The sequence below is a fragment of the Mustela putorius genome, unplaced genomic scaffold, assembly GCF_011764305.1.
Source record: "Mustela putorius furo isolate JIRA1106 unplaced genomic scaffold, ASM1176430v1.1 tig00000083_pilon_pilon_pilon, whole genome shotgun sequence".
NCBI classification, from domain to species: Eukaryota; Metazoa; Chordata; class Mammalia; order Carnivora; family Mustelidae; genus Mustela; species Mustela putorius.
Genome location: NW_025421273.1, coordinates 15,179,155 through 15,193,216, shown reverse-complemented (window position 1 = coordinate 15,193,216; position 14,062 = coordinate 15,179,155). Strand labels below are relative to the sequence as shown.

The 14,062-nt window shown below is 54.4% G+C and overlaps 1 protein-coding gene across 1 annotated transcript in view; it reads right to left on the bottom strand.

Annotated features, from left to right (window-relative positions):
• The window catches only part of CUNH4orf50 (chromosome unknown C4orf50 homolog), a 40,906-nt gene that overhangs the window by 21,108 nt on the left and 5,736 nt on the right, over positions 1–14,062 (bottom strand). The window contains exons 3-6 of the mRNA XM_045077050.1: positions 12,029–12,622; positions 4,548–4,677; positions 3,354–3,469; positions 379–2,601 (exon numbers count right to left, since the gene is read on the bottom strand). Coding sequence (XP_044932985.1) covers positions 379–2,601; positions 3,354–3,469; positions 4,548–4,677; positions 12,029–12,622 — 3,063 coding nt within the window. The remainder of the gene's footprint in view (positions 1–378; positions 2,602–3,353; positions 3,470–4,547; positions 4,678–12,028; positions 12,623–14,062) is intronic.

The window sequence follows — 14,062 nt, the reverse complement described above, 5'->3', positions numbered from 1 at the left end:
GCAGAATTAGGACTTGGACTGCTTGATAAACTCTTGGATCTGAAAACATGAGCTCTGATCTTGAAGTGTCAACACCACCCCCTCCAGTGTTCCACCTGATGCCCATGGGGAGAGCCTGAGCAGAGGGCCGGCTAACGTCTCAGACTGTGTGCAGCAGGGGACCGCCCACATGGCTGACCCAGCCCTACTCCTCCTGCCACGTGATTGCCCATTACTTCACTTGCCTGTGCCCTCATTCTCCCATCTGCTAAGTGGGGGTGATGAGGTGGGTACCTCCTCCAAGGGCTGCCTGGGGAACCTCACCTGAGGACAGGGGGTGGTCAGCCCTCTAGACAGCTAGCAAGATGCTAAGAAAGCAGCTGTGAGTAATCAGTCTACCTGGGGGCCATTGTTGAGGGCCGTCAGAGCTTGCACTGGGTCCGCACAACACCATGGTCTTTCCTTCTCCTCTTCCGAATGTGCTTCTTTTACTCCTGCTCCATGGATGTGTCCTTGCGGGACACTGGACACCTCAGCACTTCCCCAGACCAAGGACGGAGTGGAATTGGCATTGTATCTGGAATTCTCCATGCCTAAGGAAGGCCCCATACACCTGCCAGCTGCACCCGATTTCTCCTCCATGGGTGGCCCATGGACTCCTGCAGTCAGTTGCCCTGAGAGCTGAGTCACCTGCACCCCCTTTTCCACAGCGGTCCCCTTGTCCCCCCGCATCTTACTTTCCCCCCACAGACCCTCCTCTGCTCTCACTACGTGCCGCACAGCTGTGCTCTCCCCCAAGGCGACTTCCGTCTCCAGGACACGGATTCTGTGTAGAAGGTGAGCATTCTCCCCGCTGAAGGCCCGCACCGTGTCTTCTATCCCCAGCACTATGCTCTTCATCAGCTCTTTGTAACCAACCCCGAGCTCTGAGATCAGCGCCTTGAGCTCCTGGTTTCCCAGGGTGACGCGCTCCATCACACCTTTGGATTTTCTGAGGCTCTCCCACAGGGCTTTCTGCAGCTGGGTCGTGTGCCTCTTCAGCTTCTCATTCTCCTCTTCAAGCTCAGAAATTTTGCCGTAACTTTTCCCATTGCAGTCCTCAAGGTCAGAAATGACCTGCCAACATTGGTCCAGTTCCCCCTTTAAGTGCGAGATGTCCCCTAGCAGCATGCTCTTTTCCCGTTCAAGTGTGGCGATCTTTGTCCCATTTCTGTCCCTCTCTTTTTCCAGAACACTCACTTTTCTTCGGAATCTCTCTCGGTCGCCCCAAAGCTCAGCATTGTTATGTAAAACCTGGCTTCTCTCTCTTTTCAGTCCAGCAATGAGCTGCTGGAACCTTCTCTTCTGCCTTTCAAGGGCTCTTGGAGGCCAGTTCCAACCTCGCTCAGAGGGCCATTCTGGGCCCAGCCTCACGTCATCTAAATCAGGCACCATCTCAGGAAGAACCACGCTGGCTCCCAAGGCCTCAGTCTCTTCTGGTCTAACCTCTTCACTAGCCTCCCCAGGTTTGACTTCCCTGGCCAAACAAACATCCAAGCCCTGGTTTCCCAAAGCCTGCTGGGAGGAAGGCTTTCCCTGGCAGCTGGACCATTTCCAAGCAGAGTTCGTGCTCTCTCCCGCCAGCATGGAGGCCTGTGGCCACCGCCCCTCTCCTCCAAGCTCCAGGATGGAGAGTTGCTGGAAACAAGCCTCCATCTCTTTTTCAAATTTGTCTAGTCTGAGTTCAGAACTGCCAGGTCCTTTGCTTGAAGCCCATGAGTTACAGGTGCATTCAGTCCCCTTGGGTGGAAAGATTGGGTCTCCCAATCTGGGAGACAGTCCTTCTTCTGCCTCTGAGAAGAGGGTACCCTGGCCTGCACATTCCATGGGGCCAGGTTTCTCTGGGATGTCCTCGTAGCCCAGACTGGACCCTTCGAGAGGCGCTGCCTCCTCCTCCTTCTCTTCTTGCCCTTCGTATCCAGGGCTTTCCTCTCGCAGACACAGAGCCTTTCCAGACCACACAAGAGTTTCCTCCTCGCCCTGCCCTGCAAGGACCTGAGCACCTGCTGGAGATGGCTTCGGGGCGCCTTGGACCCTGGCTGTGGGGTGCTCTTCCTCTACGTCTGATAAAGGTCCTCCCTCCCTCCCCCTCCTGTCCCAAGCCCTCCTCTCCCCCTCCTCCTCTGTTCTCCACTTTGGTCCTCCTCCCTCCTTCCAAGTGTCTTTCAGATCTCTGGGCCCTCTCCTGGGAAATCGATGACTTGAAGTCTGTGGGCACTCCTGGCAAAGGGAGGCTTCAGGGCTCTTTGCCCAGTGATGATTCCAACAGGGCTGTCCAATGGCCCTGGGAGCAGGCAATGACCAGGCATCCAGCACCTGTTGCATTTGGGAGTCTTGTGGAGAAGCCTCCTGGAGTAGCAGTGGTGGCAGCAGGGAACAGGGGTCCCTGGCTGGTCCCCAGAGAGGGAGTGAGGATGTCTGCACCAGGAGAAAGGACCCCTGGGCCTGGGTGGCTCCTAGTCTTTGCTCTGAAATCCAGGCCAGCTCCACAGGGAGGAGTGAGCTGTCCCTGCACTGCCTGGGGGGGCAGCCACAGATGAGAAGGAGAGTCTGTTCATCCAAGCTGGGCTCAGCTGGAGTTGGCTAGGAATGGGAAGAGAAGAGAAGGTATGAAGCAGCCTCTTCCTCCATTTAGCCCCCCCCCCCCACTTCTCTGACCTCATCTCCTGATGTTCTTGGTGCCCCTTCACCTAACCATATCAGCCTCCCTTACTTGCCGAGCCCGATGCCCGTGCCCCAGGGCCTTTGCACCTGCTCTTCCCTCTGCCCAGAATATCGTTTCCTGGATCCCTTCATGGCTCCCTCTCAATCCTTTCACATCTCTGCTCACATGTTACTTTCTCTAGCAGCTGCCTGGCCATTTTACCACACTGTGTGTGTTCCCCTTTACTGTGCCCCCACCCTCTCACAGCTTGCTGTTTATCGATGCACACACTGTCTACCCCCTTAATTGCTATATGTCCAACATGGTAGCCACAGGCCACCAGCCATGGTTTAAGAGCTGGGAAGCTAAGGGTTCATGGCTCTCCTACTGGACCACACAGGCGTAACACATTTCCATTGTCATGGAAGGCTTTCGTGGATGGCCATGTAGACCACCGGCTCCAAGGGCAGGGTTCCTGGGCCTAGACCAGTGCCAGGCCCACAAGATGCATTTCACAGATATTTTAAACTATATTTTTATATATACTTCTTCAACGTGTGTATCCGCTCCGTGTCTTCAAACCTCCCTCTCAGTTATTTCCAGAACGTTCTTCCAAACCCTTCTTTAGCCCCTTCTCCCACCTCCCACACGCAGTTGGCGCCTCAGGCACGCAGGAAGCCTCTGGCCTCACCGGTCTACCGTCAGATCCTGTGACGTCTCCCAGGGTCTCAGGCATTGTCTCCAAAACAGAGGGGTCTGGTCCAGCCCCGACACAACCCCAGGAGCAGCAGCCCTCAGAGGACTGGCCTAGAAGGCAAAAGGACCCCAGGAGTTAAGGAGACCCTCTTAGGAGTTTTTTCATAACTGCCACTAGTGACTGAACCTCCTGCTCTAGACACAACCTGCCACTTGCCACTGACTCCAGGCCCCTGAGCCCCAGAGGTGGCCTAACGATCACCAGCACCAGCATCGGAGATGGGGAACGGCCGTCCGGTGATGTGTCATGGGCTGGGTGTGGAAGCCACCTTTGCTGATTAGGACGTTCACACAGGTGACAAATCCCACGACACCTCCCTCAACCCGGGCACCCTCATGGTCCCACAGGGTCATAATTCCCTGCCTCCAGCCCTGGCCACACGTCTGGCGTGCAGATGAAGGAGCTGGTCCCAGGCTTCGCTGCCAGACAGGCCCCGCCTCCTTCTCCTCCCAGGACAAGTTTGACCATTTGACTCGCCAGTTCTGCTCCCCAGAAACAGGCTAAGGGGGAAAGGCAGCTGTGTGGGTCAGCAGCACCAGGGGCTATAAATACCCCCTCATCTCTAGCCGTGTTTGGCCTTGGAAGACTGTAAGCAAACCACCGACTCCCCCAGTGGGACATCGTGGGTTTGGGGCTCCCTCAGTACCTGGTTTTTGCAACAGGGAACCAGAAGCCACACCCGAGACTGTGATCAGAGGCATTGGTTCCCATTAAGGACAAGTTGGGGACAAGGGGCTCCTCAGCCCCGGCAGCTCCCAGACCTCGCACCTGTCTCACACCTGAGTTGGCAAGGGGTGGGGCAGGGATAGGCTAGTCATCCCATAGCCTTCTGCAAAGACCCCTCCTCCTGAGATACCAGCTGACCCGCACTGGCCAGCACCCTCCTGAGGCTGAAGGAGTAAGCCTGAATGTCTAGTTGAGCCCAAGTCAGGGACCTTGTCGTGGACATGGCTGACTCTAATCCCCCCTTCTCCAGCTGTGTGACATCAAGCAAGCAACACTACCTCTCTGGGCCTCAGCTCCCTGTCTGTAAAGCGGGGCAGTCACCCCCACCACACACACATTGGCAGGTCCTAGATGAAGGTCAGCCCATCAGCAGGTGCTTATTCAGGCGCTTCCCACACACACCTGCGGAACCTCCCAGTCCAGGGCCACCGGCAGAGCAGAGAGTGGCTTGCGGCCCTTGTCTTCTCCCGGCATCCTGTGTGTCCTCCCTGGGCAGGGATGGGGGTTCATCCTGAATCCGGCTCAGAGTGTCCTTGAGGAAGACACAGGAGGAGAGCCATGAGTGTCCTCACAGCGGAAGGCTTCCCTCTGGGCCCATCCCAGCCCCAGGGACTCGGGGATGGTCTCCAGGCGAACCTGTCCCTCCACCGTCAACAAGTCCCCAGTGCCGCACCCGGTATCTACGCCCCCTTGGCCTCTCCCAAAAGGTGAGCCGGATGTGCAGAGAGGAACTTCCCTGAGTCAGGTCTCTCCCTGTGGAGCATTAGTTAAAGACGGTTCGGCTCTGACCCACCATCCACGAGAGGCTGGGGACGAGTCTCCTCTAGCTTCCCACAGCCCCCGCTACTTCTAGCCAGATTCTAGTGGGTGCTGTTCACTTCCTCCATTCCACCCCCTCACCAGACCATGAGTCCTTCAGTCCTTCAATGTAGCTTCACCTGGTCTGCACCCTCGCCTTACCCACACCAAGTAGGTGCTTAATAAATGTTTGGTAGTTAGATGGATCAGCAGAACCAGCAGAAAGACCTGCACTTATGCAGCAAGCACTTATTGGGCTCCAACTGTGTGTTAGGTGATCTTCTAGGTGAGGGATAAACAGAAATGAATATGTAACACCCGTCCCCTTCTCACCTGTCCCCCAGGTCCTCACCTGCTCTCTGCAGAGCCCTGCATCAACTCCCAGCTAGACCTCTCCTGCCCCCCCAGTCCTGCTCACAGTGCCTGGGAGCCCCCCCCCCAGCATGCACTCTCCCAACTACACGGCCTCCCCTAGCTCCCCCTAGTGTGGGATGAGTTCAGTGCTGCAGTGGGCACTGCCGGCCTTCTAGGGATGCTCCTCGCTTGGGTTTCTGCTCATGGTGGCCTCCCTGCCCCTCCCCAACCTGGTTCTGGCCTGCCTCTGCACCTCCACATATGCTGTTCCTCCTGCCAGGCTGGCACATCTTCCTCGGAAGGAAGTGGGTTGCCTGTGCCCTGCTCTCTGCCCCTCCCTTCCACACCTCACTCAACATCAGAGCAATCCCACTGAAATGGAAACAGAATCAGGTGATTCTCATGTTTCCAACCTTCAATGCTTCCCACTGCCCCATCCTCATTCTGCTCCTTAAAGGGACCCTGTGCCCCCTGCATCAGAGCTGTGTGCCCCTAGTGCCCGCTGCCTGCCTCTCTTTCCGCCCCTCTGCCCAGCTAACCTGCTTCCCTCTGGGCTCACCTTGAAGGCCAAATCTTCAACAAGGCCTTCCCTAGTCCTCCCCCAAATGAACCCCACCCCTTCCCTCAAGGATCTCCCCCTAATGCTCTGAATTTGGGACCTTCCCGTTGTCTGTGTCACGTCTGTCATCCACAGACCAGGAATCTCAACTCTGGCCACACCTTAGAATCACCCAGAAGCTTTTAACAGTTACAAAGCAGGACTTCAGCCCAAAGCAGCTGAAGCCAGAGGGGCCTGGGCACCAGCATTCTGCGGGGGGCACCAGGCCCACTGACCCATAGTGCCGGACACCACTCTCGCCCGTCGATCCCCCTGCTTCCCACGTGCTCAGAATGAAGCGCTTCTGCCAGCTGCTCCCGGGCACCACTGAGAAGAGGTGAAGGGGATGGGGACGTGGGGGAGGGAGGAGGCAGAAGAGAAAGGGAGTGAGGGAAAGGAGTGAGCAGAAGAGGAGGGAAGCGGCTGGAGAATGGGAGAGACAGACACTCCACGTGGGAACCGGCAGGAGAAAGACAGTAAGGACGAGAAAGGAGCGGGCCAAGGACAGCTGGGAGGGCGGCTTCGAAGACCAGCACCACTGCACCGTTCAGTGCTGTTCGGGTTTCCTTCCCATACCCCAGCTGACTTCAGCTCGTTTCCACAAATACTTCCTGAGCTCAGCTATTAGGGACAGGCCCTGGGCTGGAGCTGGGGACGCCACCGTGGATAAAACTCACAGAACCCTGCCTCGGGAAGTGACTTGACGGGGAGGAAGGGGCATCCTAGAATACGATGCTACGCACCCCTCCTTCATGTCACAAGTGACAAAATGATGGCTCAGAGAGGGAGAATGATTTGTCTGAGAACACCAGCGCACAGGCGGAAGAACAGAACCAGAGCTCAGGTCTTGAACTGGATCTGGGCTTTCTCTCCCCCGCTCCCTGCCCCTCTCTACTCAGTCTAGTCACCCCTTCCTGCTCTCCTTTACTCACAGGAGCAGTGACCCCCCAATTTCACAGGAATTTGGCTTTTGTGTGCAATTATTTTGAAAGATCACCAAAAAGAAGGACATGAAGAATATGGAGTGATCCAGACACAAACACGATCCACATGTTAGGATATATCCTTCTGGGCTTTCTTCTATGTAGAGACATTTAAATTCTTCCAAAAGTCTGTTTCTACAGAATGTCCATTTTTGCTCTGTGCATTTCTCATTTGATGACCTCAGAGGATCATGTTCCACAAGATCTTCTATAATGTGCTGCTTTATAGCCACCAAACACCCTCTGACAGAAGGAACACCCTCACTTACCAAGGCAGTTCCTTCTTACTGGACATTTAGGTTGTTTCCAACGTTCACCAACTATAAACAGCATTGAGGTGCTTTCAATATCTGACAATTATTCAGAATAGAATGCAATCTCAAGCTTTCGAGTATTTGTATTAATTTTGTAACTAAGGAACTTGATATCTTTGCCTAAGACCACTAACCATCCCTATTTCCCTTTACATTACTTGTATCATCGTGGCTTTGTTACAACTTTATATATATATATATATATATATATATATATATATATATATATATATATATATATATATATATATTACCGACCTGTGTTTGAAAGCCCTTGAGAACCAAATGTGCAATAGACACTTCCCCACAGATGCAAACAGTGTGCAAAGACAAGGCCCCCTGGGATGCGCAGAACAAGGAAACCATTCTCATAACTGCCACCAGGGGTCACTCTGCCTGCACTGCCAGGACAGAGAGGCTCGAGGAGGGGAGCATCAGCATTCCCAATGCTACTGTCACCAGGAGCGGGATCTCTGCTCTCGGACAGCGTGACACTGACATTTCTAAGTGTGTGACTTTCCATCTCCCTGCACAAGCCTCCGCAACCCCCAGGACGTCCCCTGCTATGGACCAAGTCTCCAGTGTCTGTCTGCACCTGTGCCTGTCTCCCCTATAAGCTTTCAAAGAGCAGGGTCAGCTTTCCAGCCCTGGTGTCAGCACAGTGCCTGGGACATGGCAGGTACTGAGGGTGCACTCACTAAAAAGCAGACACATCTGCAGGCAGGCCTTTCTTGTCTTGCAAACCACAGTCCTTTTAAATTTCCTTTCACCCACGCCCTGAGCAGAAACCCCCTCCCCTAACACCTCCCCAGGTCAGGGTTTGTCCTTGCTATGGTCTGTTCCTTCAGGGACCTGGGTCCCAAGTGATGTGTTCTGGAAACCGGCAAGTGTGAGATCCCAGGCAACTCCTGTGCCTCCTCTGGACTGTGGGGTCAGGTACCTGGATGCAGATACTATCTCGCTACCTCCCAGAGTTGACGAGTTCCTGTTTGGAGAAGTGTTTGTAAACATAAAGCAAGTAAAACCTCTTCCCATGAAGACTAGCACCAGCATAACGCATACCTCCTTGCCCAGAGCACATTATATGTAACCAGTGGGCTGCCGGGGGTGGGGGTGGGGGCTCCCTGATGATCTGTAATGCTTTTCTATCTGATACACACTTCCCTGGGACTAGACACTGCTCCAGGTTTCCCAGTTTCTATGCCTTCCTCTAGCACTGCCACTGTGAAGCTGTCCCTTTGCTGGAAGTTTCCATCTGCCATAGGCAGTGGAGCGAATATCTTCCCAGGTCACTTACCCGCTGAGCCACTAGTTCACCAAGACCCTCCCCGTTGTGACCAAAGCCTGGGGTTCAAGGCTATCTTAAACAAAGAGGAAAACACCTGCCAGGCCCCACACAGTGAGAATGAGGACTTCTAGCGGTGGGTCATACCACTACAAGGACACAAGGAGAGAACGAACTGGGAAGATTGGGAAAGTCTTAGAGGAAGCAGCATTCCCACTGAATGGAGAGAGAGCAGCAGAGTTTACTGAGCAGCCGAGAGGAGCAGGTTGAGGCTTCTAGACCCAGGGAAGGCTGCAGGACCGAAGAGCCAGGATTCATCAGGGGCCTGTGGAAGCTCAGTGTGGCCAAGGCAGGGTGGTGGGAAGGAGTGGGCCATGAACCTGAAGGACGAGGCCAGCCTAGAGCACCAGGGGCCTTGAATGCCACAGGGAGGTGGCTGAACTTGATCCCAGAGTGACAGCGGCCAGGAGGATTACAAAAGGAGATCATTGGGGGTCACCTCAGCTATCCCGAGAAAGGCACTAAACCCCTGCCTATAGCTCTTGACCTCTCTGTGTCCCTTTGGAAATGCACTGTGGGCTTTAGGAAATCACACACCCGTGCAATGTTCTCAGAACTCTGCCTACAGTTTCATAAGTGTTCAGTTCTACACCAAGACCCTGAAGAGCACCAGCAGTTTTGTTATCAATAGGCTCTAGCATTCACATTTTTTTTTTTAGATTTTATTTACTTATTTGACAGTGAGAGAAAGAAAGAGTAAGCACAAGCAGGGGAACCACAGAGGGAGAGGGAGAAGCAGGCTCCCCTCTGAGCAGAGATCCAAATGCAGGGCTCGATCTCGGGATCCTCGGACCATGACCTGAGCTGAAGGCAGACACCCAGTGACTGAGCCACCCAGGTGCCCCTCTCGCATTTAAATTTTAAATCTCAGTTACACTTCCCTTTGAGCTGCTAACTGGCTGGAACTTTGCATCTCCCCGTGGCCCTCTCAGGAGGGCTGACTGAGCCTGGCAGACTGTCATACCCCATCACCCTGGGTCCAGCTCCCATTCTAAATGCTAGGACCCTCAGCAGCAACCCATGGACTGTCAGGCCCCTTCCTCAGCCCCATGCTCTGCACTCAGATGGTTTTGTCATTCTGTGCAGACAGGGGACTGTCTTGGGCACTCTCCAGTCCCTGGACCCAGTCAAAGTCCAAGCCAAGCAGAGGCAGCAAGCAGGCACCTGTGAGAACCTAAATTACTAAGCCACCGGCCAGGATGAGCTGGAGGGACCGAGTGTGGCGTCCACAAACCCCAGGAGCCTGGGGGGACAACTCCTGCCTCACCACTTCATATCTCTGTGATCCTGGGCAAGTCACAAGCCTCTCTGTACCTTTACATCGTCCTCTGTGAAATGAGGATAACACACTGCTTCCCTCCAAAGACTGTGAATGGACTAAAACGAGTGGCAGATACAGAGCCCAGGAAACAGCATGTGGTACAAAGATGCTCTAGTGAGTGCCTGGGACCATCGACATGCCCCCACGCAAAGCTGGCGAGGGAGCACATGTCCCTACCATCAAGGAACAGGAACCCACAGTTTTACCCCCTCACAGGTCTTCATAACTGTTCATCCACAGGGACACTTGTCACAGGTTGAATGGTGTCCTCCAGAATTCCCAAGTTAAAGTCTGAATCTCTAGAATCTCAGCATGTGACCTGATTTGGAAATGGGGTCTTTATGCTTTATGGATTCAATTAGTTACGATGAGGCCCATTTGTGTGACCAGTGTCCTTATGAAAAGGGGACACTGGGCACAGAGACAGACGTGCAGACAGGGAAGATGCTGGGAAGACACAGAGAGAGGACGGTATCCACCAGCCCAGGAGAGGGGCTGGAACAGACCCTCCCTCACAGCCTCAGAGAGAACCAGCCCTCCAGGCACCTTGACTTTGGACTTCAGGTTCTAGCACTGCTATTCAAACTACTCGGTTCATGGTCCTCCATCACAGCAGCCCCAATAAATGACAATTTCCATCTATACACCATTTATTTTCCGGAATTACAATAAGGTACCAATATGAAATGGACACTGGTCTTCTTTTATCTCATGGATAGAACGGAGGAAGAGTGAATAGATCACACAGGAGAGAGACAACAAGAGCACAAAGTAGTAATTTTCTTTAAAAAAAAATGGCCACAGGGAAACTCATTATTAAAATGATCTAAGCAGAGAGACACCATAGAACATTTAAAATTCTAGTTAATTTGAAATAGATTTATCTTATCCAAAAAAAATTTTTTTTTAATTTTTGTTGTTGTTGTTGTTAGTTTGTTTAACAAGTAGTCTTCTTTTGGTAAGGTTGTTCACTGATTTTTTTTCCTTAAACGTAAATCGACCTGGTAGAGAGAAGCACACTCTTGATCTCTTGGGAGGGAGCTGAATTAACTCGCTCTTCTCAGGGAGGCAGGCTGGTGCCGGAGAAACAGAGCACTTTGGACTCCCATCAAATCTAGATCAAGTTCTAGTTCTGCTCCCTACTAGCTGTGTGACAACAGATCGATGCACTACCTCTCTGGGCTTCCATTTCCTTATATGTGGGGTGGGGATACCAATAGGGCCCAATTAAGGAAATAATGCCCTCGAGAACTCCCAGGACAGTGCTGAGCACAGGGCAGGAATATCTTAAACATAAGTTTTCACTCTTCTGTCAGTCAAATGAATAAATAAATGTCCAGTCTGCCCTTCTTTGCGGATCTTAAGAAACTTGCCCAAGGTCACACAGCTAGTAAATAAGAGAACCAGAAGAGCACCCAACCCTGTGTGTTTTTTTGCTGCTAGCCCTGGGGACCTTCTGTGCACTGGTGTAGGACCGGGGCTACTATGACCCATCCGACCCAGACCCTGCCCTCAAGGAGCTCACAGTCTAACACAGGAGAAACGAAGATTCATGTATAGCACCGAGGGCAGGGAACCATCCCCACCTTTGGAACTGTGTGGGAGACAGAAGAGGGTCATCCCCTCTGGAAGGAGGGGAAGGATCAGGAAAGCTTCCCGGGCAGTTACATAATAGGGCACACCCCAAGGGGCTCAGCGGGCTCCGGCCGGGACACAGCAGGGACTCATTAACTGCTGGATGGATGGAGGGACAGAAGGGAGCACACGATGAAGGGTGAAGGATAGCTGGCTCCCTGCAGGGCGGCTGCATGGAGAGATGGAGGGGCAGGTGGTAGGGTGAATGAGATGGTGGAGGGTGGGAAGACAAGCGGGTGGACGCAAGTGGGGGGTCCGTGGGTGGACAGGTGGTTGGGTGGATGAGAAGGTGGACAGATGGCTGGTGGGGTGACTGCATTGGAGGATGGGTAGATGAGGTGTATGACTGAGGAGCTTTGCCCTTAGGTGGGTAGGTGACTGATGGAACCAGGATGGATGGATAAGGTTGCTGGGGTTGATGAGCGGATGGAGAGGGAGACTGGAAATGAAGGCGCTGGTGACTTAACACGTGGCTGTAGAATAAAGTTAGAGAAAAATCAACAAATCACGCATACCCTGGGTTGCGGCCACTTACCGGGCTGCAGTGGCCAGCAGCGACGTTGCTGCGTGCGCTCTCCCCTTGGGCCTGGGCCCCCAGGGCCTCTCGCAGGCTCTGGTTTTGCTGCGCGAGGTCCTCCACCTGGCCCTGCAGGCCGATCTCCGACAGCTTGAGCTCATAGATGTAACAGCGCAGATCCTCCAGCTGCACGCGCAGCCGGCGCTCCGTGGCGCGCTGCTCCCGAAGCCGGCGCGCCGCCTCTTCCCGCTCGCGCTCCCCGCGCTCCGCCCGCGCCTGCAGAGCGCGCAGCTCCGCGGCCTCTCCGGGGTCACCCCGGGGGCAGGCCAGGCCGAGTTTGCCGGGGCTGCCTGGGGCCGGGACATCCAGCTCAGCCAGCAAGAGGCCAGCCGCGCGACACAGGTGCCGCACGTCCCGCTCCAGCCGCTGCACCTGCTCCCGCAGGCCGCGCTCCTGCTCGCGCACCAGGCCCAGCTGGAGCCGCTGGGTCTGTAGGCAGCGCTCCAGGGCCGCCGCCTGCCGCCCCAGCGCCTCGTCCTTGCGCCGCAGCCGCTCCCGCAGCCGCTGGAGCCGCCACCGCTGCCGCCGAGCTGCACGCTCCTTTTCCAGAACCTACAAGTTGGCGGTGGATGAGGGCGTCAGGAAGCCAGCCCAGGGGACACACCGTCGCCCACACTGTTTTTATTTTAAACTTCCATATTTTTGTGCATGGTTTTTTTTTTTTTCGTGCATTAATTACGCATTAAAATACTGCATCAAATATTTATTTCGTTACTGAGATTTTACAGGGGAGGAGTACCTCCCTTACCTCACCCTCCTAGGAGGCCCGCACACCGGGAGTTCCCTGGGCTCTTGCAAGGAAATTGTGTGCTGGGCTGCCTGGGCATCAGCTGGGGCACACGGAGAAGGCTGCCCCTGTGATCTCAGTACTGAATTACGTCCACACCACTTTGTAAAGAGCTGCCGCCTAGACCTGCCTGAGTTTCCCCATGTCCACCCAGGACCTCCCAGATCTCTCCATTTCCCTAACCCTAAAGTGTTAATGCTTGGCCCTGCAAAGGTCAGCCCTGGTTTCTGGCTGGTGAGATACAGCACACAGCTGTTCCTTATTGAGCATAGCCCCAAGCACCGGGCACCGTTACTGTCCCCTTGGGGTGCTCAGAAGCAACTAGCACAACCCCACTGTGCTACAAGTCACCACGGCTGGAATTTGAACTTCTGTGTATCTGACTCAAGGCTTTTTCCTCAAAGTCTGGACAATATATCTCTCTGTTCTTGGACCCAGCCCTCTGGGCTCCAGGGCCGGCACTGAGTGAGCTGGACTGGAGTGACCTGGCCACGGTGAAAATGGGGCTCCTTGCCCATTTCTACGCAGGTGGCGCTGTGCCCTGCTCAGCCCCGAGCAGGGGCTCTATCTCAGCCCCGAGTGCCTGCTGACCGCCGGCCGCTGAGGTGGCCCAGGAGAGCTTGCAGAAGACACAGCACAGAGTGTGGTGAAAGAGGTAAGCCCAGGGATGGCCCGGCAGGCTCTGACAGCTCGTTCTTGGGAGCCATGGGGCAGATGAAGCTGGAGTCCCGATTCCCTGGCGGGAAAACTGCTCCCAGTTATCCCAGAGTCAGCTCCATCACCAGACTGGTCTGCCTTTATTGGCTTTCAGAAGGATGACAGGTCACTACAGAAACAAGGTCACTTTGCATATGCAAATGATTTCCTGGGACCATGACAACAAGAGGGCAAAACTGCCATTTGGCAAATATCAAGTACACAAGGCAGAAAACCCTCATCTGTGCGCTCCTACAAAACTCTCTCTGAAATGCAGATACCATGGAGGAGCTGTAGCAGGGCCAAGTGGTCTCGAAGGGATGCTGAGCAGGCACCCCCGCCCCTCAGAACTTGTGCCCCTCATCTGGAACTGAGGCTGCCTGACAGGTCTTCCCAGGAAAGTATTCATCACATGACACGGTAATACGGACACGGACGCAGAAGAGACCACAATGTCGCACAGACCTGCTGGTCCCGGGGTACCCCTGAGTCCCCCGACAGCACTGTCC